Source organism: Sebastes fasciatus, chromosome 16 (genome assembly GCF_043250625.1).
Source record: "Sebastes fasciatus isolate fSebFas1 chromosome 16, fSebFas1.pri, whole genome shotgun sequence".
Classification (NCBI taxonomy): domain Eukaryota; kingdom Metazoa; phylum Chordata; class Actinopteri; order Perciformes; family Sebastidae; genus Sebastes; species Sebastes fasciatus.
The window spans coordinates 28,644,738-28,667,143 of NC_133810.1; the positions used below are offsets into that span (position 1 = coordinate 28,644,738).

Below are 22,406 nucleotides of genomic sequence, written 5' to 3' on the forward strand. Positions count from 1 at the left end.
TGTGGGCGCATCGCTACGTCTTCTCTGCGTGTTAGCGCCCCCATCTGTCGGTCAGTGGAACAGCAGGTGTATTGCAGACAGTGGCCAATTAACAACTGGACAGGATTACTACTCAGGTGTAATTCATACTGTGCAATATTTTCAGGTGGAATTTAATTTCATTTTCACTGTGCACTGTGCATACTGCTCCTATTTTTATATTTCCTTATAGTTAATTGTTCATATTTTGTTTAGCTCTTTTTTTACTGTGTTAGCTGATGTTTCTTGTTTTTGCACTACCCCCTTCGCTGCTGTACACTGCAAATTCCCCCACTGTGGGACTAATAAAGGAATATCTTATCTTATCTTATCTCATCTTATCTTATCTCATCTTATCTTATCTTATCTTATCTTATCTGAACTAGCAAGGCAAGTTTAAAAAAAATACAAAATAAATCACATTAAAAATAGTCCTGGTGGCAGTTTTTGTTTGTGTGTTTGCTTGTTTTTCTTCTTTTATTTATATATTTTTTTCTCCTCTTTTACAAGAGAAAACAACATCAGCATTAGAAATTGAAATACATAATATAACAAAATATTATATATATTTTAAATTAATTAATTAATTTTATTATTATTATTATTATTTGTATTATTATCAATTTACCAGTCTAACGCTGACTTTCATTAAATGAAAGTTTATTTTTAAACTTAAAAATAATGAACTTATTGCTTGGTGTCACAATCATATCAGAGTTTCTATTGGCCCCAAGCTAACGTGGGTGGGAGTAATGGACACAATATACTTGTTTTATTGGTGAAAATGGTCCCACTCTGTAAATATGTACTTTTTAATGATACAGCAACATTTTATAGCAAATTATTTTTTGGACCCCCTGACAGAGTGCCACGGACCCCGGTTTGAGAATCACTGCTCTACAGCACCCTGATATAAGGTGGTGAGGATGGGAAAGAGGATGATAAAGTAATAGCCATAAAACACACATAATACAGTCTGATGGAGTGCCAACAGGTACAATCAATTACTAACGTTGTTTTTGTTGTATCATTTTGTATGTTAAAAGGTATATGTTTTGCCATTAATACTCTACAAGTGATTTATCTTATTGTTTCCCCCGTCTCATCTCCAGTTCTTGAATTATTAGAACTAGAAATGCTAAAAGTGAGGGGACTACCCCGCTATGTGTTTTGGGAAACAAAGACAAGCTACTGTCACACAGAGAGCTTCCAGAAACAGGGAGAAGATTAAGAAACTCTGCTCCAGCACTGTCTGCTAATAATCCACCCTGCCAGATTCCCAGAAACTACAAGAAAGTACACAAACCCTTTGGCGTAAAAGTGCATGTAGTGCACAGTAGAAGTAGTCTGGTTAATGTCTCCTATTACAAATTAAGGCCTTAGAAAAGACTTTCACTTCAGTAAAATGACATTAAAAAAAAGTGAAAGTAGCCTCACACAACATCAGCAATCCTGCAGTGTCCTGGTGTTTTTCATTCTTTAATGTTTAACTGAGTTTATGACAGGAGGGCAGGACTCTGTGATTGGTCGATCATTGGCGTACGTGGCTTGTTATGTGAGGTTCATCACTTATTAACAGGCTGCATGCTTTGCAAAACATGTTCTTTTGCAGAAACATGTAAACATGTAGTTTGTTGCATTGGAGTACAACAATTTCAAGGACAGCACTTTTTTTTAATTGTTCATTTGATGCATGTTAGTCTGGATAAATAAACCACTGGGTGTATTTCTTAACATTAGAGGACCTCTCGGATAACATTTTTATCAGTTGTTTGCATCTGTATTGATCTAAGCTGTGAAATCCGACTCATATCCGCAATGTTAAGTCTCATTTATGGCAGGAACACAGCAGTGATGCTGCAGGCAGACTCACTATTAGGCCTCGTCTACTTGTTGTATGGGGCAACAGTGGCCTGGCCATTTAAAATACGATATACACCCTGAGAACCAGGAGTCTAAACACACACACACACACCAGCACATGGCCTCTGTATTTACAGAACACGGATGAGTCAAACTGGCGTTAAGCCCTTGAGCTGTGTGTGACACATAGCCCCTAGTGAAGACTCCGTCCTGCGCTCCAACCCCAAATAAAGACATAGGCCGGCGCATTGTTGTCGTCAGTTCTCCTCCTGCTGTCAGGGCAGGGAAGATGAAGCGCTTTTTCTGCGGCTGGTGTTTAGGAAAGCCTTCCAGAGGACAGAGCCCTGGCAAATGTTTGTATGATGTTGTCGTGCTGTATTATGATCATGGAACAAGTTTTGGAAAGTACCTCATGCTGCATCAATTCAGGGAAACGGGGATGTGCATCTAATCAGGGTTTAAAATCTCTCCATGTGTTTATCTGATACAGGCTGGTTTTATTTGCATGTCTTGGTACTGAATCTCAATCACATATGTTGTATTTAAAGGTATAGTTGATAACATTCAGCCACTAAATGTCTCATTCTCCCTCCCCCGTTCCATTGCATTCACTTCACAACAAGTCATTGCCAAGCACTTACCGTCAATCTCAGCCATTTATGTTTTTTTTTCTCGAACTAACTGACGACACAGAGATAATAACTTCGTCATACTATTGCCTCACAAGTCTTGTTAAAATTGGGAACCAAACGTCAGATATCAATGTTGATATGATGATTAATTTACAATCATAATCTTTTTTTTTTTCAGGAAAAGCCATACTTTTATTTGGCACCTTTCTAAAGACTCAGTGGAAATATTCGTCTTCATAAAAATGTCATCAATAAGACCTTTAAAATAAAGTTAATGCATTTTGTATTAAGGTAAAGAGTTATAGAACGGTGTTAGTTTGTGCGATTAATCATTTCAAAAACATGAACCAGATTAAAGTGAAGAAGTTCCTCTACTCCGTCAGCATGTTTCAGTTCCCTGCAGGATGTTATATGACAGAGAATATCTCGACAAAACAAAGCTGCGGCGTGACTTCACAGCTATTCTGGTGGAGGATTTGAAGGGTCAGGGACGCAGCTCGGAACCGCACCGTGCTGGCTCAGCTGATCTAAGTGACAAACAGGAAGTTAAACTATCTGTTTCTTGGATCAAGTGTGGTGGCCGCAGAGCCTCCAGGTCTGTACTGCTGAACCCATTCAACTTCAGTCCACCTATAGAGTACCTGACACCTACTAATCCTCAGCATCAGTAGTTCTTCCTGACAGCGTTTTAGCCTTGATGACAATACGATTACATTAAGGTCAGAGGGTCGAGATCAAATCACAAAGATACTCAACAATTAGAGTCATCTCTTAGTCAAATCAGCAAAGCCAGATCATTCAGACAGATATTATCGGCTAATGAGCGGAGTTAAGCTACAAACACATTTTTGATGAAATGATTCAAATGTTTTTCATGTATCATGCAACGACGACCACAGAAATCTGATTTAGAACATGAAGCAGTTTGATTTGTGAAGAGATGAGTGGTTTTTAATCCCTTTTCTCAGAGGTTTCATTTCAGCCGTGGGATTGATTTACACCTGGAACATCACTGCAAATAACCTGAAATCCAGCAGTACTCGTGTAGGCGTAGAAAACCACTGATATATATGGAATGAATGCCGTTAACATTCAAATTCACGTTATGTCAGCTAGTTGATGCTATATATATATATATAATAGACTGAATATGTTTGTCCTTTTGCTAGTTCAATTACAGCAGAAGCCTCATGTTTTAAGATCCTGTGAGTCAGTTTCCGTTTACACATACTTCTTGTGCTTCCATCCCACTTTGTCAACGGGCTTTTATATTCTTTCCTTTTTAGCCAATCTGATTTGGCCATGACCTCGGTCTGAGGAATTAAAACAGTTTCTTCCTGCGCTGCTGTCAGCTGTTGTTTCAGCTCTGTTTCACCTCATCAGTCCAGTCCAGGACGAGAGATCCTCACTAGTTCTGCTCCTGGACAAATGAAGATCTAACTCTCTGTATAGTCACCAGACAACACTATACAATCACAATAGGGTCTAATTGCTAGACTCTGCTCATGATTTCAATTATGAAATTCAATAGATAATATATAATAGAAATAATACGAATAACTTAATTTGTCTTTGAATTGTTTTTTGTTGATTGAAAAGTAAATAGAGGTGCAGAGAGATAGCTAGTTTTTGAAAAGTGATCGTTCTCTGCTGTCATTCCATCATATCTTAAAGGCTATTACACAAATATCTCAACATTATCTGCCTTTGGGCGATTCGTCACTGTGCTGACAAAACATCTGTATCAACTCTTTTCCAGATTAGGTCAAGTAGATGCAGCAGTGATGCCCAAAATAGTGCTTCCCCCCCTTTCTCCCCTTTATGTCCCTTTAAGGTCATTCAGCCACAATCAGATTTATTTTTTTCAAATACTCGGTTGGATTTTCTGAGACAATTTATTTTTTAAATATTTAAATACCAAAATAATCATCCCTTAGAGGAAGCATACGCCATTCAACACATTCATTTCAACTTGATTTCAATGCATCATCAGTCATTTTCAGCACCTTTTTCCTTTTAATTCGCTTTTTAAAAACCATATATTTGTCTGCTTTGCTTCTTTGAACAATCGGTGGTGTACTCATCGAGCTTCAGTGATTCTTCAGACCAACAACACACATCTATTATTATTATTATTATTATTAATCATCATCTGCTCTTTCGGATCATGTGTTACTCAGTGACTTTTCCTCGCATAGCGGATGAAAGACCAGATGTTGGGACGGTCTCTTAGAAAATCCTTCATCTGCCAAAAAACAAACCTCAGTAAGTGCAACCAAAGACAAAGAAATGAGGTCACTAAGCTGGGTTAGCATACATTACATTTTCTGGTAGGCACAAAGTCAGAGAAATAAGCCTTCACATATAACACCAGTTTGACCATCCATTCTGAAAGAAGAGTTTCACTCATTAAGGCGTACCTAATGGTGTTTTAAGACCTTATTAAATATGTAAGAGCTGTAGTAGCTCAGAATGATAATAAAAACCATAGTCAAGATAGTAGTTTGTCATATAGTGGTTGTTGGTTTTCTACAAAAGAAACTAAAAATGTATAACCAAGCCCACCTTTCCTTTCTGCATTTCACATTATTCCCTCGAGACTTCCATCCAGTTTAAACAGCTACAAGAAAATCCACATTTGCATGATTAATAAGTTACATTTTTATACATACACACATACAGAGGGGAGCTTGGAAGTTGCTTGGCACATTCTCATGCTTGACCAACCTCCTACAATCTAAATAACTATACAAGACACAGTAAAACAGGTCTTCTCACACCACCGTCTCCGTCTCCCTGTTCAGTAATGAGGCTTTCAGCATGTACGGGAGATGAAAACAGGAACGCCTGCACGGCCACGATCAACACTCTGCATAATCATCCTGCAAAAAGGAGGGCGTACACAACCCCAATGCACTAAGTAACATGGAACGGTTCGGCTGTACATACAGTATCTTCACATACTGATAGAGTTTAGATTCATAATTTAATCTGTATATACTGTATCTTAATATGCTGGTACCAGGTATTCACAGTGACTCTAAAATAAAGTTACAAGAGGAAGTTTGTACAATAAAACAAGAGAGTCTGAGTGACTGGCGAACGTTTGGCATCCCTTTTTAAGTCAAGAGTTTATCAGTTCTGTTTGATTTCAGTGGGATTCAAGGAGAAGCTGCCTGGGCTTTTTTTCGTTGGCACTGAGGAGAAGAAGCAGTCCGACTCCTCTGTTTGTTATTGGCGCCATCAGCAGTGGACACAAAAAGGTGAGGTAAAGGTGGTGTCATAGGAGGGGGGATGAGATCTTATCCACCTTCTTAACGTTGAGCAAGGGGCTAAATAAGGTACAGTATGTGCCCTGTCCAGTGCTGATTTTACAACAAAAAAAGTGCACACAGAAACACACAGTAACACACATCAGGGTGGAATGGCAAGACTTCACCTATTGTCCTTACCGCTACACCACTCATAAGCCATACTATAAACATTTACCCCAAAATAGTCACTGTAGACATCCGCCAAAAACACAAAACATATTTAAATACAATATTCTGTATTTCACTATTAGTTCAAGGTGTTTTATTCTGACACCTAAAGCTATTTAGCCAGCTGAAAGAAAAAAAAAAGCTGCCTTTTGGCATTTTGTGGTCGAGGCCAGCAGGAGATCTTCTACAGTACGGCTGCTACAATAGTGAGGTTAGAAGAAAACGGCTACAGGCAATCATGGAAGGAAGCTGAAGCAGTTCTTTTCCTGCCATTGTCTGCGTCTTCAGGAGAGGTATAACCCTTTGCAGTATCCCTTTAATACTGATTTCATACTTCCAGGAGGAACAAGCATGCTCTGTTCTTTTTTTTTACTTCCTTTTTATGTATGGGGTTTTTTAAAATCATCTCTCACTAAAAAAAAACCTCCAGTTTCTTAAATACAGTACTACTGAGAAGTGAAGAGGGCAGAGAATGATGTCCTTACGTAACAGGCCTCGCTCTGAGGCCAGTCAGTTAGCATCATTACATCTTTTGAAGTAGAAGGCAGCCTACAGGCTCGTCATTGTCATGGATTTTTTTTTCTTGTTGTTTCAAGGCCTTCCACGCTACCAGCGCCGGGGCAGAGACGCACTCTACGTCTGGCAGAGAGGAGAGCAATACTACTGTTCACATATACTATTGGTGATATATATATACACTTTTGGTCATTTCAGATAAGACACCACCAAACATGCTATACAGTGTCTCTCAGTCTTAATTGCCACTTTTTTTCTATGCAAGTGCTATTCAGCCCAGCTTGTCAAGTATTTGAAGCAAGGTACAGTAAGAGATGCACACACATACACGCACGCAGACATCCACGCACATACTGTATCATACACACAAAGACAAGCACTCTGGCAGCCTGAGAGCTGCACACTGGTCAGTCTGTGAAGGTCATGGGATGTTGGGAATGTCTTTCTTTTTCATAGGTTGATTTGCATACTGCCTCACCAACAGGCAGGTCCAGGATTCAGGATTGAGTCTGTGGTGACACACACAGATTGAAGAGGATGCGTGTGTGTCTGCCTTTGTAAAATATGTACGGACAAAATAAGTATACAGAGCGTACGAGCACGTTGTACGATTTGCATCTCTATGCTGATTTGTGTGTGTGTGTTTGTGCGCGAGGTGGCGGCGGCGAAGCTAACAGGGCTTGTTGACGTTGCACAGCAGCTCGGTGACTTTGATGAGGCGAGCCACCGTGCTCTGCGACTCCTCCTGCAGCCGTTGGTTGTTCTGCCGGAGGCTCTGCACCTCGGCCTGCAGCACCGCCTTGTCCTCCTTCTCCTGAAAGACATCGGCACACAACAAAACAAAAGCCGTCGCTCAGATCGCTGTGGCAGGAACGGGAGGGGAGCGACAGGTACAGCGGTGGCTTTAAGGAAACTAGTGGGCACACATAAACACAGAGCTTGAAATAAAAACAACACAAACAGTGTAGAGAAGCACATCACGCTGCAGAAGGGGGAAAAGAAACTCACAATCTAAAACCGTCCTGAACCAGTTGGTCACTGAACTGATCATTTCTTTGACAGAAAATCAGAGTTCAGACTGTAAATGACCGTAGTGTCGGTGCTTTGGGGTTATAGGATGCTGGTCAGACTTCATTAATCACATATAATGGGTATACGGCTGCAATTAATGGTTATTTTCAATATTGAATGATCTGAAAATCATTTTTCAATGAATTGTTTGAACTATAAAATGTAAAGAAATAGTGAAATATGCCCATCACAACTGCCCCGAGCCCAAGGTGACAGCTTTAAATTGCTTGTTCTGTCCCACCAACAGTCCAAAACCCAAAGATATTGAATTTACCGTTTTATATGAAACAGAGAAAAGCAGCAAATCTTCACATTTTAGAAGACGATTGATCAGTTATATTAATCAATTTAAAGAGAACCTATTATGCTTTTTCTCTTTCCTTTAGTGTGTTATATAGTTTTTTTGTGCATGTGAAAGGTCTGCAAAGTTACAAAGCCCAAAGCCAAAGGGAGTTACTCTCCCTCACAGAAACACTGCTCCTGAACTGCCCAAAACACCTCGATTGAAGTCCCGCCTTTTCTTCCGTAACGTGGTGATGTCACCAAGCAACACATTGACATAATACCTGCCTAGCGGCTAGTTTGGCAGCTCAAACAGAGCGTTTCAGACAGAGGGTGAAATGAGGTGCTGCAGCACAGCCGGTATGAGAAAAATAAAGCATTTTTTCAACATTAAATCATTTAAACACGTTCTAGTAGAAACCTAAAATACAAGTACGCACCTGAAAATAAGCATAATAGGTCCTCTTTAATTATCTGTTGAGCAACTAATCAGTTATTGTTTGAGCACTAAATGGGTGTTTTGTCATTATTCTTCAGAGTTCGTAGAATAGATGGTTGGTTGATTGGAAAAATATTCATTAGATGAATCAATAACAAAAATAGTATCGTTAAAAATAAATAGAAAACGCTCCATATAATTGGGAGAAATAACATGTTTATATAATATGTGTACACACAGAGACACTATTGACTAAAAAGTCCATCCGCTGAGGAAGGCCATGGCTGAAAGCTCCGGAAACACAAGTGGACTTTGTGTTGAGAACTGTTTTTTATCAATCGTCTGTTTCCGTTCATCACATACAGTGTTCTTTAACATCTACGTGCATACAGTGGTAGAAATGTACTTTAAAATATTGACATAAAAAAAAAAAAAAAAATCTGAAATGTTACTGTAAAAACTTACAACAACATTGTGAATAAATAAATGCTTCTTGAGTGTTTTTTTAATTAATGCATCCACAGTGAGCCAGCCGTGACTTGAAACGGCTGAACGGGAACGGGAGGATTTGTACAAGCAAACAAAAGCCAGCGTCAGACATCACAAATCGTCTCGCTCCAGCGACAGAAGCTCAGCAATTCAAATACTTCCTCCTACCTGCTGACGCTCCCGTGGAGCAAACTGGAAATATTGTTACAGAGACAAACATTCATGAAAGTCAAAGCACCTTTTGCAGGTCATCCTGCAGTCTCTTCAGCATGGACTCCAGCTGTGACACCTTCTCTTCTAGGTGGCCTGGAGAGTCACTGCAACAAAGAGAGGCAGTGACACTTCGTCAAAAGCAATTACAGAATCTTATAGTTTGCATAAGTGGTTTCATTTTCCAAAGCAACAAATCAACCAGATGAACGTCTTCACCGGTGTATTTTATAGAAAAGTTTCTCTTGATTTCCTTTGTTATAAAAAAAGTTCTCTCCTCCTAGTTATAACACCTTCATCTCATACAGTGAGTGAACTTTTCAATTTGCTTGATTGGTTCGTGGAGCCGTCTGTCACCGTGGCAGCCTCAGAGCTCCAGACATCGTCCCTGCCGCCTTTTAAACCTGTAATACTCAGAGATCAATTTACAGTAATTGCTGAGGCTGACAGGCAGAGCCATTTTCAGGGAGTACAGTCATCCCATGATGCATTTCATCTGACCGAAGTTCTACAGAACGACGTGAACGGCATGATAATGCTTTTAAAGGAAAGAACATGGCATTGCTGTCAGATGGTTTAGGGCCAATTAGTGCAGTTTTTAAGTTTGATATGGCCGTATATTTGATCGTTTTGGTCGATTTAAAGCTTATTTCTGCAAGTTATCCAAAAGTGCAAAGCGTATTTGAAGACATAACTTGCCTGAAAAGGGTTGGCAGTTTGCCTTTTATCGTAGTCATCTAATACAATCTGAATCTAGCTCTTTTAGTACTGAAAAATTTGGTAACACTTAATTTTATAGGTCTGCAAATTTCACGGTAATTAGGTGATAATAAGCAAGTAACCTATTGGAAATTTCTTTGGAATTACTGCCAAATTACCCCAATATTTACCTCAATTTATCAAAAATTACTTTATCAGAAACATTATTTAATGATTATATGCTAAAATAGCATATAATGGTTAAAATAGGGCCTTTAGGCTTGAGAAGCGGCTGCTCTTCATTAACTTTGTATTCTTTTCCTGGAAATATATTAAATAAATCACCAGCTATTGGGATATAGCGGGATATAATTATTAAATAATGTTTATAATATATATAAAATAATAATAAAAGTCCAGAGTCAAGACAGCCAAACAAAGTAATTTTCTATAAATTTTGAGGTAAATATTAGGAGTAATTCCAAAGAAATTTCAAATAGGTTACTTGCTAATTATCACCTAATTACCATGAAATTTGCGGACCTGTAAAATGAAGTGTTATCATACCAAATATTTATTTTCTCCATGTTGTGATAATTAGTTCAGGTTCACAGACCGATACTAATGAGCGGTGATAATATGGAGTATACTGTACTACTGTTTCTTTAAGCATTTTACATGCTAGTGGAGCCAAATTTAAAGGTGAGCTAGTCATCAATTCTGACCTTTACAGTATGTGGGTGGACATAAACTCTGCCTGCAAATACTCGAGACTTCTTCTGAAGAAAAGCTTCACATTGGTGTTTTTTTATTGACTCATTTTTCTTTTTTGGCCAACAATTCTGCGGACTTTGTATGCTCAGACACAGCGTGGAGGAGAAAAAATAAGGCGAAAAGAAAAAGAAATAAAATGGATCGGAGCGGGAGTTTTACAGAAAGATGACAACGACAGTGAGTCAGACGAGCTGTGTGTGTGTGTGTGTGTGTGTGTGTGTGTGTGTGTGTGTGTGTACATCTGTGCTTGCATGCGCATAAGTGCATCACTGAGTCAGCGAGAGGGCTCTCTTTATGGGGGAGAGAAACCATCGCATTGACTCAAAACAGTTGGATGTGGCCGATAAAGTCTAAATAATTGAGAGGGAATAAAGAAGTAGAGCTGAGAAAAGGGTTGAATGCAATGGTTCAGACAAAAAAGAGACTAACTACAGCGATATTGAGCTGTCTGCTTCACCCTGTGTGTACTGTATAGCAACCCACCTCTCCTTTGAGTCTCTCAGCTTTCCGTCTGTCTGGTCTGCTCCTGCTTGGGAGGGGTCTGCGGCTTTACGGTCTGTGGTAGACAACATTATATCACAATCTAAAATAGCCATATATACCATAATGAAAGGAAAAGATGAGGGAGACAAAGATGCAGATCCATTGCACTCATGTTTTTTTTTGTATATGGCCAAAAGTATGAGGACACTTAGACATTACACGCATATGTGATTGCTGAACATCTCGCTCCAAAACCAATATGCTGGATGGATATGCTGGCAAGATTTTGTTTGTAAACAGCCGTGGGTGAGGAGAGTGTCCGGTTCGGGGACCTCAGAATTACATCTCTGCTCTTTGCAGATGATGTGGTTCTGTTGGCTTCATCACCGGACCGTGAGATTCAGCGCGCACTGGGGCGGTTTGCAGCCGAGTGGGAAGCGGTCAGGATGAGAGTCAGTACCTCAGAGCCTGAGGCCATGGTTCTCTGCCGGAAACCGGTGGATTGCGCCCTCCGGGTGGGGAGTAAGTCTTTGCCCCAAGCGAGGGAGTTTAAGGAACCTCGAGGTCTTGTTCACGAGTGAGGAAAAAATTGAGCGGGAGATAGACAGGCGGTTCGATGCAGCGTCTACAGTTATGCGGGCGCTGTACCGGACTGGCAAAGCTTTTGATTTACCGGTCCATCTAGTTTCCAACCCTCACCTATGGTCATGAGCTTTGGGTAGTGACCAAAAGAATGAGATCACGGATACAAGCGGCCGAAATGAGCTTCCTCCATAGAGAGGGTGAGGAGCTCAGACATCCGGAGCGAGCTCAGAGTAGAGCTGCTGCGCCTTCATGTCGAAAGGGTAAGCTGAGGTGGTTCGGGCATCTGATCAGGTTTTCTGGGCACGTCCAACTGGTAAGAGGCCCCCAGGTAGACCCAGGACACGCTGGAGAGATTAAATATCTTGTCTGTACTGGGAACGCCTCGGGGTCCCCCAGGAAGAGCTGGAAAACGTTGCTGGGGAGAGGGACGTCTGGAATTCCCTGCTTAGCCTGCTGCCGCCACGACCCGGGTAAGCGGAAGAAAATGCATGGATGGATGTTTGTAAACACAACATTAATATATGGCCCTTCCTCCCCTCGGCTCAACGACACCAGAAGCCCACGCCCCCTGATCGCGGTTGCTAAGACACAAAAGTGAAATTCAACCAAAAACGTTTTTCCGGCGCTGTGTCCGCCATTTTCAAAGCTTCCTCTTGCACACACCTTGTGCCCAAATGCTGATGCCCAGAAACATTCAGAACACAACAAAATAAGAAGAAGATCTAGCCAGCGGGAAGGCCGGGTCTCTGCAGATACAGACTTCCACACACTTCTACGGGGTCATAAGTGATGATTGAGAGGGATTACACTTTTGTATGAGTCTAGACATAGTTCTTTTGGGAAAAGCCTGCAGAGTATACCTTTAAGCTTTAAGCTTTCGAAAATAAAACAGCCAGGGGTGTCAAGATACTTTTGGTCATATATTGTAAATGCAATGAATTATATGCCAGTCCATCAAACATTACAGTTATACAAACATTCAGAGTCGATCTAACTTGAATCTTAAGATTGTGGAAGGATGAGATAAACACAGGGAAACTCTTTCTCTTGGTATTTGTGATTTTGCAACCACTAACAGTTTTTTTTACATCTATAAATGCAGTAAGTGAGGTGTGCATGTACTGTATATAAATAGTTGCTCACCCTCTCGTGACAAAGCCTCCAGGATGCCGCGGCAGGCTGTGGCCAGGTCAGCGATGGACTGCCACTCCTCCTCAGTCGAATCTGTCGTCTCTGAGAGAACTGAGAGAAAGAGGTCGAGATTTAACAGGACAATACAGCAGAAGAGTGGTGACTGCAGACTTTTGAGCAGTAATAAAGAGCCACCACTGGGGGATGCTGCTGTGTTAATGCTGGTCAGATTCAGAGGCAGAACATAGAGGGACAAGGAGGAAATGTTATGATGTATGTAGGATGTTTCACTGAATTAGGTTTCTGAATTTGTAAAATCTTTTTGACATTTAAGCAGCATACTGAAATACAACAGATACAAGTAAAAGATAATGATCTAAATATAATTTGAATAACAGATTATTATTGCATTCAAATTTAATAAAAACTAATACAAAATCTTTTTTTAAAGATGCCACAATTGGTCCTTTTTTAAGATCTATTAAGGACTTGAGTTTGATCTTTTACTTCAAAAGGTTGTGATGCATTTCAACAGACTTCCTGTGAAAGAACGTGATGTAAAACAATCAGAGGCTCCAGGGGGGCCGCCCCCGCAGAAATCAGAAGAATCAGATGAAGAGGATGAGCAAGCGTGCTCTTATAGCAGTTAAATGATGAGTCTCATGGTCTCAGCGGAGGCAGAGCAGATGGTGTAAAGAGGGGCTCCTTGATTTGGGGCTGCCTAAAACTCCACCCCTCCCACTACCCATCTGTCCCCCCTTTTATCCCGGCCCTGGCGGGGGGTGGCAGCAGAGCAGGGGTGATATTAGATTAGTGGGAGAGGGCGCAGCGTGGATGAAAGAGGAGGGACAAAGGGGGATGCAGTGGGGAGGATAATGAAGAGAGGGGTTTAAGGCAGAAAAAAAATCTGGAAAAAAGGGACTTTCAGGATCAAATCAGGCCGGAGACGATTTGCAAACATGTGTAATTGTTCCATTTTTGGCATCATTTGAGCAGTCGTGTCAGCTGTTGTGTCTGAGAAAGGAGCTTTGTTTTGAGTGCATGATCAGGGTCATAACATCTCTTTATGTTCTCCTAATTCATTTACACACATTTAATTATTTTATTTAACATGCTGCCAATCCTTTTGTTAAAGGGATTATAAATATATATTTTAATTTATTTTTTTTTTAAATCAGCAGGAATAGGGAAATACTTACTCTTGGTGATGGAGTTATGAAGACTTAGGGCTCGTGAATTTCTTTCAGCTCGGTCTAAACATGACAACCGGGAAGACGAGTCACTCACCGAAGCGCTGTCATCACCAAACTCAGCGGCCGTGAACTGAAGACAGAAGAGATAAAGAAAGAGATAGAGATAGAGATAGAGATGGAGATGGAGACAGAGGGGAAACGACACTGTCAGAGAGGGGGATGGAGCGCTGGGAGAGAAACCACTCAGATGTCCTCTCGTCTCAGTCCGTCACCTGTTCGTCCTCCAGGGGAACCTTGGGTTTGACAGCCAGGATCAGATCAGGTGTGGCGTCTCTCAGCTCGCCGATGTTCTCGTAGATGTGGCGTTCACCCTTCAGCACCACGTTGTCGTACACGTGCCTGTCCACCGTGCAGAGAGGGAGAGATGTAGTGGTGGTGGTGGGGGGAAAAAAACCACAAAGCAAATCTGCTGTTGACATTTTTTTCTTTTTTATCCAATCTAGAGGTCAAAACAGAAACTGGGGCACTTAGACAAGTAATCTCCAGGATGGCTCAGATTTAAGGCCGGATTGATGTTTGCTGTCCTGCGGTCACAAAATCATCTATCAAATATATCATATCTGATGCGGCTTCGGTCAAAACGTTCGGTTCGGCTTTGCGTGACAATAAAAAAAGCAGTCGGAATCCTTTTGGTGAGCGGCAGAGTTAAATATTATCCTCATGAATATTTCCTTTATGCACAATTGCCTCTTCGAGCTATGGTGGCTTTTTGGAGTTCTCGAGGTGAAACCCACCGCTGTGCTTTTAATTATTTGTAAGGCAGATACACACACGTCCTGCTGCTTTGACATATAGGTGTTTTTTCTCTCTTGGAGCTTAATGCTTGGCAAACATTCGTGTGACTGTCAGAGAAGGACCTTACTCAAGAGGATGAGGAAATAGTGCACAGTGCAGGCCATAATATAAGTGTTTAATGGAAACAAATGTGCTTTCTTGTTGTCATTTACTTGACTTGCTATCAACTTTAATGGTCTGGAAAAGACTGCGGAAGAGTTGAAGATATACAGCACAACCATCTAAATAGTTGCACTAGAGTAGAGTTATTAAAAAAAACATTCAAATAGAAAAGGGAACATCTAAGTGAACTTTCTAATGTGAAACATCATTTGAAAACGTTGGCATTAAGTTAACACAGTTCAGTGAAGCGGAGTGCTTGGTGTCCTTACTCCGTGCCTTGTCCTCAGCAGGAAAAGTGACGCACAGATTCAGGGATTAAATTGTGATGAGTCAGCTTCAGTTTGAGGATATTTTCAGCCATCCGTGTTGGATGATTTAAGAGCCCTTTTACCTGATGGTCTCCCAGTTTGCAGATGTAGCTGGAGAGATGTCGCATATATTCATATTATCTTATGATGCCTCCATGTCAGGCCACAACAGCTTGAACGAACGGTGAGATGGTAACACTCACCCATCACACGTATCCCTGTAGGACGGCTGCCTCTCCAAAGAGCAGCTGCGTGTGAGCTGCGAGCCGCTGCCCTCCTGGCTCTGATTGGCCGGATGGTCCTGAAGAGAAGTGGCTCGTATCAACGGTAAGCTGGGCGGCGTGAGGAGCGGGCCAAGACTTCTCTCACTTTGACCTATATCACACGACTGCCCTCCGCCCTCTTCGGCCTCCACCTGTACCTCCGTCACGTCTGCTTCGTTGACCCCACTCGCCTTCAGCTTGTCCTCCTCCTCCTCCTCCACCACCTCCACCTCCTCCACCACCACCACCTCCTCCTCCTCCTCCTCCTCTTCCTCTTCTTCCCTCTCGTCCAGCACCCAGGCCTCTCCAGACTGATCCTCGCCAGGTTTACACTCCGCGTCGTTGATGGCTTTCTGGTACAGCTCAGAGAAACTTCTGCAGAACATAAAACAACAATGTGCTTCGTAAGAAGGAAGCCATCACGCCTCTCTCTTTCCGTCCAGCTGCTCGTAGCACTGTTGAGTCATACATTTATCTAGAAGCCAAAAACAAATGGAAAAAAGCGCTTTTGTCCATTTGGGATTGCAGAGCCTCACTTCCTATCAAGAATGATGACATCTTTGTGGCAATTTGTGCTTTGTTGTCACAGAACAAGCATATCCGGACTGAAATATAAATAAAGCAGTGGGATTCTCTGAGGATGCTTCTGCTGCCACCTTTAAAATGTTGCTCTAAAGTAAAGAGCTGCAGAGGTGTCCACTTTAATATTGTCTGTCCACAGCTGTTTCTGCCCTCTCTATGACTTCAGTGTTAACAGTGGGATTAAAGATCATTAGAGAGATTGATTGCTTGTCAGACAGCTGGTGTGACACTGACTACAGGCCATCATCAGCAGCAGAGTGAGCTGTGACCCCAGAGTGGCACCTCTCTGGTTTCCCACTAACCCCCTCCTCTCTCTCACCTTCTCACTGGGACACTTTCTAGAGTATGCTTTGTACCCATGAGGCCCTTCTCCAGTCTCTCCCTGTGTCTGTTCACCCAAAAGTGACTCCCTCTCCTCCATCTCCAGCCTCACCCACCTGCGAGGCTTGCCGTTTTCGTCCGGCGGGATGACAGTGATGTGGATCTTGTGCGCGGTGCGCAGCAGCCTGGTCCTCTCGTCGGGGCTCAGGTGAACCAGCGAGTGTCCGCACAGCCGCACCACGCGAGCCCACAGCTGCAGGCCTCCGCTCTCGGCGTAGCAGAACCGCTGCAGCTCCGTCACGAAGCCCTCCTCGTTCATCAGGAAGCCGGGCTGCCCGACTCCGTCGCGCAGGGGGGTTACCTCTAGAGCCTCGCAGCCCCGCGTCACCAGCTGCAGACGAGCAGAAGAAGATGAATGAATCAGAAAGACGTGAACCGCCCACTGCAAAATGTAAAAGTACCGACACAATCACCTACCTCTAGCCTCTGCACCACCTCTCGTATATCCTCCGCCTGGGTCTCCATCACACTGATTGACACCGACTCCCCGCGCTCATAGAAGATATCCAAGCAGGGACCCCCCTCCTTAGTCTCCGTCACCGCCTTCCAGCCGATGACATCTCGACAGGAGCAGTTAAACACAACCCTGCGTGTGCACCTCTCAATGAGCACCACCGACTCAGCCGACACCCCGAGCAGACAGGGGAGCCTGAGCTCTCCCGCCTCCCCATCATCTCCGCAGTTGACCATCACGGCCCACACCAGCGCCCCGGCACTGTGCAGCTCGGCCCCCTTGGCGCCCTTCAGCTTGTCTTTGCGCTTGCCTCCCAGAGAGAGCAGGGGGAACTTGGTGGACGAGTCAATGGGCGTGGTGGTCACATAGTTTTCAGCCAGGTCCTTCAGGTATTCCTGCCGCGTGCGGGTGGCCATGGAGCGGAACTTCTCCGACTTCTCCGCTGCGTTTTCAGCATTCACTGCCTTCGCCAGGAGGAAGTCTCTGAAGGCAAGCGAGCGAGGGAATCGGGCGCCCTTGGGGAACAGCGGACCAAATAGAGGCATGTCTTTAGAGCGTGTCACAGCTACCCTGAGAGGGAGAGAGGAAAAACAGCAATGACAGACTAAGAGAGAGGATGCAGCAGAAGCATTCGATCTATGTCTTGTTTTTCAGTGCTTGACTGTTGTGTAGCGCTCTCCAGCATCACAAACATTCACACTGAATCTGCTGCAGTGGAGCACAGAGCGGTGTTTCCTCCTGATGTATGAGACACGTGCACATAGTAACCAGTAATCTTTACGTTGATTTACATGCATATCATGAATGATATGGTGAGTAAAATTGTCTATGATCTATTTTTGTGTATTTTCCTTAAAATGCAGAACTTATTATAGTTCACTACTTCCTCTGACACATAGGACCCAGTGGATTTATCGTCTCAAGAGATTTCAGCCTGTAAAAGGAGGGTTAGGGGGGTGACTTATTTATTTAAGAGTGTTCGAGATAGGATCAAGTCAGACCTGTAGTAGGTGTTTTCCGTGCAGGGCTCATGAACCTGAATGATGATGAAGACATGTTGGAAATGGGAGCGGATGGACTTTGGAGTGAAGGGCAGAGCGCCGGGCTCCTGGAACACGATCGTCACGATGTCGTTACCGATGTGTCGCTTCCTCAGCAACTGGCGAGGCAAAACAGAGACACAGAGAGATTTATTTTAGTAAACTAACAACAAGCCATATCTCAGTGGAACAGTTTGACAAGTTTTATATCGCAGGCAGCCAAAGAGATTACTCCTAATAAGCAAAATATATATATATTTTTTATATCTTGACGTAGGGGAGTTCAAATAAACTGCAATAATAATAATAATAATAATAATGTTTTACTTATCAACCCATTTAAATGGTTCTATTTTAACGTTTTGTGTGGTTTTATGTAACTTTATTAGTGATTCTGTAGCTACATTATCTACTGTATGTAGTATAAGTGTGAACATTTGGTGATTATATGTATTTTCTCCAAGGCAATAACTAATGTACAATAAACAAAATGATAAAAAAATCAAAGCTGTTAATTGAAATAGTGGCTAACTTGTGAAAAGAGTAGTCGTAAAGCTAAGTAAATAAATAAAATAAATAAAATAAATAAAATAAATAAAATAAATAAAATAAAATAAATAAAATAAGCAGCAGTAAATATAATTTTTTAAATAAGCTTGCATGTCCATGACCATGATGTTGCTAGTGTTATTAGCACAACTCAACACTATGTACTAATACTGTACTTGGGAAATTACAGAATTTTGTAACTTCAAGTTCATTGCTTATGTTTTTTTTATGATGAAATACCACTGCTTACAAAATAAAAAATAAATAAAACTGAAACTAGATTTTTTTTTTTTTCAAATGATCAAGATATAAATACATCCCAAGCTCTTTAAAGAGGAATCTCAGGGCTTCGTGACTACCATGTTTTGTTATAATTAAACCTTTAATCTATATTAGCACGTCGTGTCTAGTCTCTTTGTAAGTGACGGCAAACAGGCTTAAACCGCAGACGGCACATAAAGAAGTGACAGTCAGCTGAACAGGAAGCCTGCCTGAGAGGCGACAGTGAATACCGTCCGTGGTGGGAGTGAACACTGGGGGGCAGGATTTTTATGTCATGCTTGTTGCGGAGTACAGAGACTTTCTCTAAAGCCTTTACCAAAGCATGACAGTCTGAACAGAGATGGGTAATGAAGGCTGCACCGAGGCTGATGCAATTTCTTTTTTTTACGAACAGAGGTGAAACGTTTGAGGAAAAATGTCATTCTGTGAATTCCACGAGATGGAAAAACACAAAAGGCAGGAGAAGGGAAATCATATGTTATATCTCTGTTTAAATAAACATGGGTTATATTTGTACCTGTTGTGTGTTGTTGGCCGTGTAGGGCAGCATCGTGGACACATGAAACATAATCTCATAGTCCTGGTAGCGCGTGTAGAGGGAGTGTGTCCCGGTTGAGTCCGCTACACAAACACACATCACACAAAGAGACAGACAGAGAGGGATTTAGCAAAATCAGTCAACGTCTCTGAACGAAAGACTAAACTGTCACAGTCGGGGTGAAATCTGTCCTATTTGCTGTTGTCTGCCGCTCACTGAGGGGAAAACAGCTCTCAGATAATCAGCAGTGACTATGCTATTTTGCAGGCATTACTCAGATTACATGTGGCTAGATAGGAGTTATCTCAGGCTTTCAGTGGTGCACTGATGCCCTTCGGATAACGGTGCTGCGACAAGGTGAGATACAGCCAATAGATGGGGGCGGGGTGGGGGTTTCAGCTCACTCTTGATGTCCAGCTGAGCTCGGTATTTCTCCCAGCCCTTCAGCCGCACGCGTTCCCCGAGCAGATCCAGGAACTCCTCAAACGCCGGGCCCGAGCTCTCGTTGTTGTACATGTCTTCCTCCGAGCTCTGCCCGGCCCGGCAGTACATCACCCCAACCTTTCGCTGGAAATTCAGCTGCATCAGAAGACAGAGAGGAGAGCAAAGTTTATAATTATCCTGGCCAGGACCTTTCATCTTATAGGGCATCCGGATCATTTGACATCATACTTCACAGCTAAAAGGCTTGTCTGAATGAATTTATACTAGAAAATGTTATACTCCTTCACAGCACACATAACTCTATTAAACCTATTAATCCCCTTCAGAGTTTCGGCTCAATGCTTCAGACTGAGAGTTTATTTTATTGAAGATATTCATTCCTTTTTTGAAGTAGTTAACCTCAGAGGAGGAGCTAGTGGTTCTCTTTCATCGTTTTAACGCCACTAATTTCTTTAACGCATTAACGCAATTGATCTTTCGGATACTGGAATCATGTGAAACTAGAAAACCTGATGAATCCATCGGCACCAACCACGTCATACTAGCTTGTCACAAAGGAGGCTAAATAACGCTCCAAATTTACACTAAATTTTGTCGAGGAAAAACTGTCATGGCCATTTCAAAAGGGGTCCCTTGACCTCTGACCTCAAGATATGTGAATGTAAATGGGTTCTCTGGGTACCCACGAGTCTCCCCTTTACAGACATGCCCACTTTATGATAATCACATGCAGTTTGGGGCAAGTCATAGTCAAGTCAGCACACTGACACACTGACAGCTGTTGTTGCCTGTTGGGCTGCAGTTTGACATGTTATGATTTGAGTATATGTTTTATGCTAAATGCAGTACCTGTGAGGGTTTCTGGACAATATCTGTCATTGTTTTGTGTTGTTAATTGATTTCCAATAATGAATATATACATATATTTGCATAAAGCAGTATATTTGCCCACTCCCATGTTGATAAGAGGATTAAATACTTGACAAATCTCCCTTTAAGGTACATTTTGAACAGATAAAAAATGTGCAATTAATTTGCGATGAATCATGATCACGATTTAATATTTGAATCGATTGACAGCCCTAGTTTCTACCCGTGCAATAGTGCTTAAATGATTATGTGATCAACAGAAAAATAATGTATGATGTGACAGTTTTGGCCGCAGTTTCTTGAACTTGGAAATGAGCTTTTCCTAATTTCATCAGTTTCATCGCAGTTCTTCATTCTTTTTGCGTGTTTGTCAACATAAGCACCCTGAGGACAAAAAAATAAGATTGAAAAATAGATTGAAATTAATTTGATTTTCAGTCTGTAAATGATTACACAAACAATTTGTGATGTAAGAAAAGAAAAACAAAAAAAACATTCAAAAAACAACGCAGACGTATAATACAGACTGAGAAAGTGAAGCTGAAGCGACAGCTTATTGAACCCTTTTTTTATAGTGCACCTGTTTTACATAAAAAAATAGCACCAGACAAAATTAGCTGCAGTACTCCATGGTGAGTGAGCAGTCAATGTGGTGGCAGAGATAAAATAACTGCACTTTCACATCTAAACACACCTGATTGATCACTGATAGACTTTTACATAAGACCTTTCAAAAAAAGAACTTTTTGCTGCTATTTGTGACTATCCGATATCCTGTCTGACACATGCAGCACTCTGTGGTGTCAGCAGACGCGGCCTCACTCACCCCCTGTTCGTCCAGTTTCAGCAGGGTGTCCCGGACCTTGGGGGAGTTTGATGCCAAGCGAAGGCAGTGCAGGTTCAGCTCAGGCATGATGAACTCCAGCAGCCTCTTGGGAGACAAGCCCCTGGGGGTCGTGTGACGGGCGGCGGAAGGCACGGACTCCTCCAGGATGGAACCTCGCAGTGTCTTCATCTGAAGGACACGATTCACAGTCAGCACATCCAGTCAAATCGATTTTACACACAACTGAACTTGAGGGCAGCTTTGAGAGGGGAGAAAAGTGCCGGTTTACCTCTGTGGTGCGAAAGATGATTCTGTAATTGTACTGAGCTCCGCTGGATCCGTCTTTCTCGTCTCGACGGAAACTGATGGCCACCGGACCGAGGCGATCGTCCATGCCGAAGAAGTTCTGGTGTTCTGTGAAGACAACGCACGTCACGTAAATATAACTGTGTTGTGACTGTCAGAAAATTACTAGGGAGGAGACGGGGGCTGTATCTTATATTTTATTTTATAAAAAAAACAAGACCCTTCCCAGAGTTATTCATATTTTCTTTGAACCGTCCCCTGAACTGAACGCATGCTGGATACGGTCAACCATGGAGCGCTGAGATTGCTCTTTGTATGCTCGGGTAGGATGGTCCACCCATAGACTGAACCACTGGCGTATTCTTATTTATAAGGCTATTCCTGATATGCTTTCATCTTAGCTACGGATCTACATCCTTCAAAAAAGTACGGGAAGTTACTGTCTTCGCTCCCAGGACTTAATCCTATCAACTGTCCCCAAAGTCCGTCCTGAACTTAATATTTCAATAAACGAATGTTAACATACAGTGTTGGAAGAAGTACTCCGATCTCTACTGAAGTAAAAGTAGTACTATAGTATAAAATACTCTGTTACAAGTAAAAGTTCAGCATTCAAAAAATTATAAGTAAAAGTACAACAGTATGAGCATCAAAATATATTTAAAGTACCAAAAGTAAAAGTACTCATTATGCAGAATGATATATATTATATATTGTATTCTACTTATTGATGCATTAA

At 42.0% G+C, this 22,406-nt stretch overlaps 1 protein-coding gene across 5 annotated transcripts in view; it reads right to left on the bottom strand.

Annotated features, from left to right (window-relative positions):
- Positions 1-5,150: 5,150 nt before the first annotated feature.
- sipa1 (signal-induced proliferation-associated 1) overlaps positions 5,151-22,406 on the bottom strand; it is a 39,053-nt gene continuing 21,797 nt past the window's right edge. For 2 of the 5 annotated variants that reach the window (XM_074611732.1, XM_074611731.1), the window contains exons 3-16: positions 21,651-21,775; positions 21,362-21,550; positions 19,626-19,800; positions 19,201-19,304; positions 17,814-17,971; positions 16,776-17,382; positions 16,415-16,689; positions 15,336-15,770; positions 14,140-14,266; positions 13,874-13,997; positions 12,687-12,785; positions 10,959-11,031; positions 9,031-9,109; positions 5,151-7,325 (exon numbers count right to left, since the gene is read on the bottom strand). In XM_074611732.1, the coding sequence (XP_074467833.1) occupies positions 7,182-7,325; positions 9,031-9,109; positions 10,959-11,031; positions 12,687-12,785; positions 13,874-13,997; positions 14,140-14,266; positions 15,336-15,770; positions 16,415-16,689; positions 16,776-17,382; positions 17,814-17,971; positions 19,201-19,304; positions 19,626-19,800; positions 21,362-21,550; positions 21,651-21,775 (2,714 nt within the window). In that variant the 3' untranslated portion in view covers positions 5,151-7,181. Of the gene's footprint in view, positions 7,425-9,030; positions 9,110-10,958; positions 11,032-12,686; positions 12,786-13,873; positions 13,998-14,139; positions 14,267-15,335; positions 15,771-16,414; positions 16,690-16,775; positions 17,383-17,813; positions 17,972-19,200; positions 19,305-19,625; positions 19,801-21,361; positions 21,551-21,650; positions 21,776-22,406 lie in introns of all 5 variants that reach the window. The other 3 variants (XM_074611734.1, XM_074611733.1, XM_074611735.1) reach the window with 3 other exon arrangements.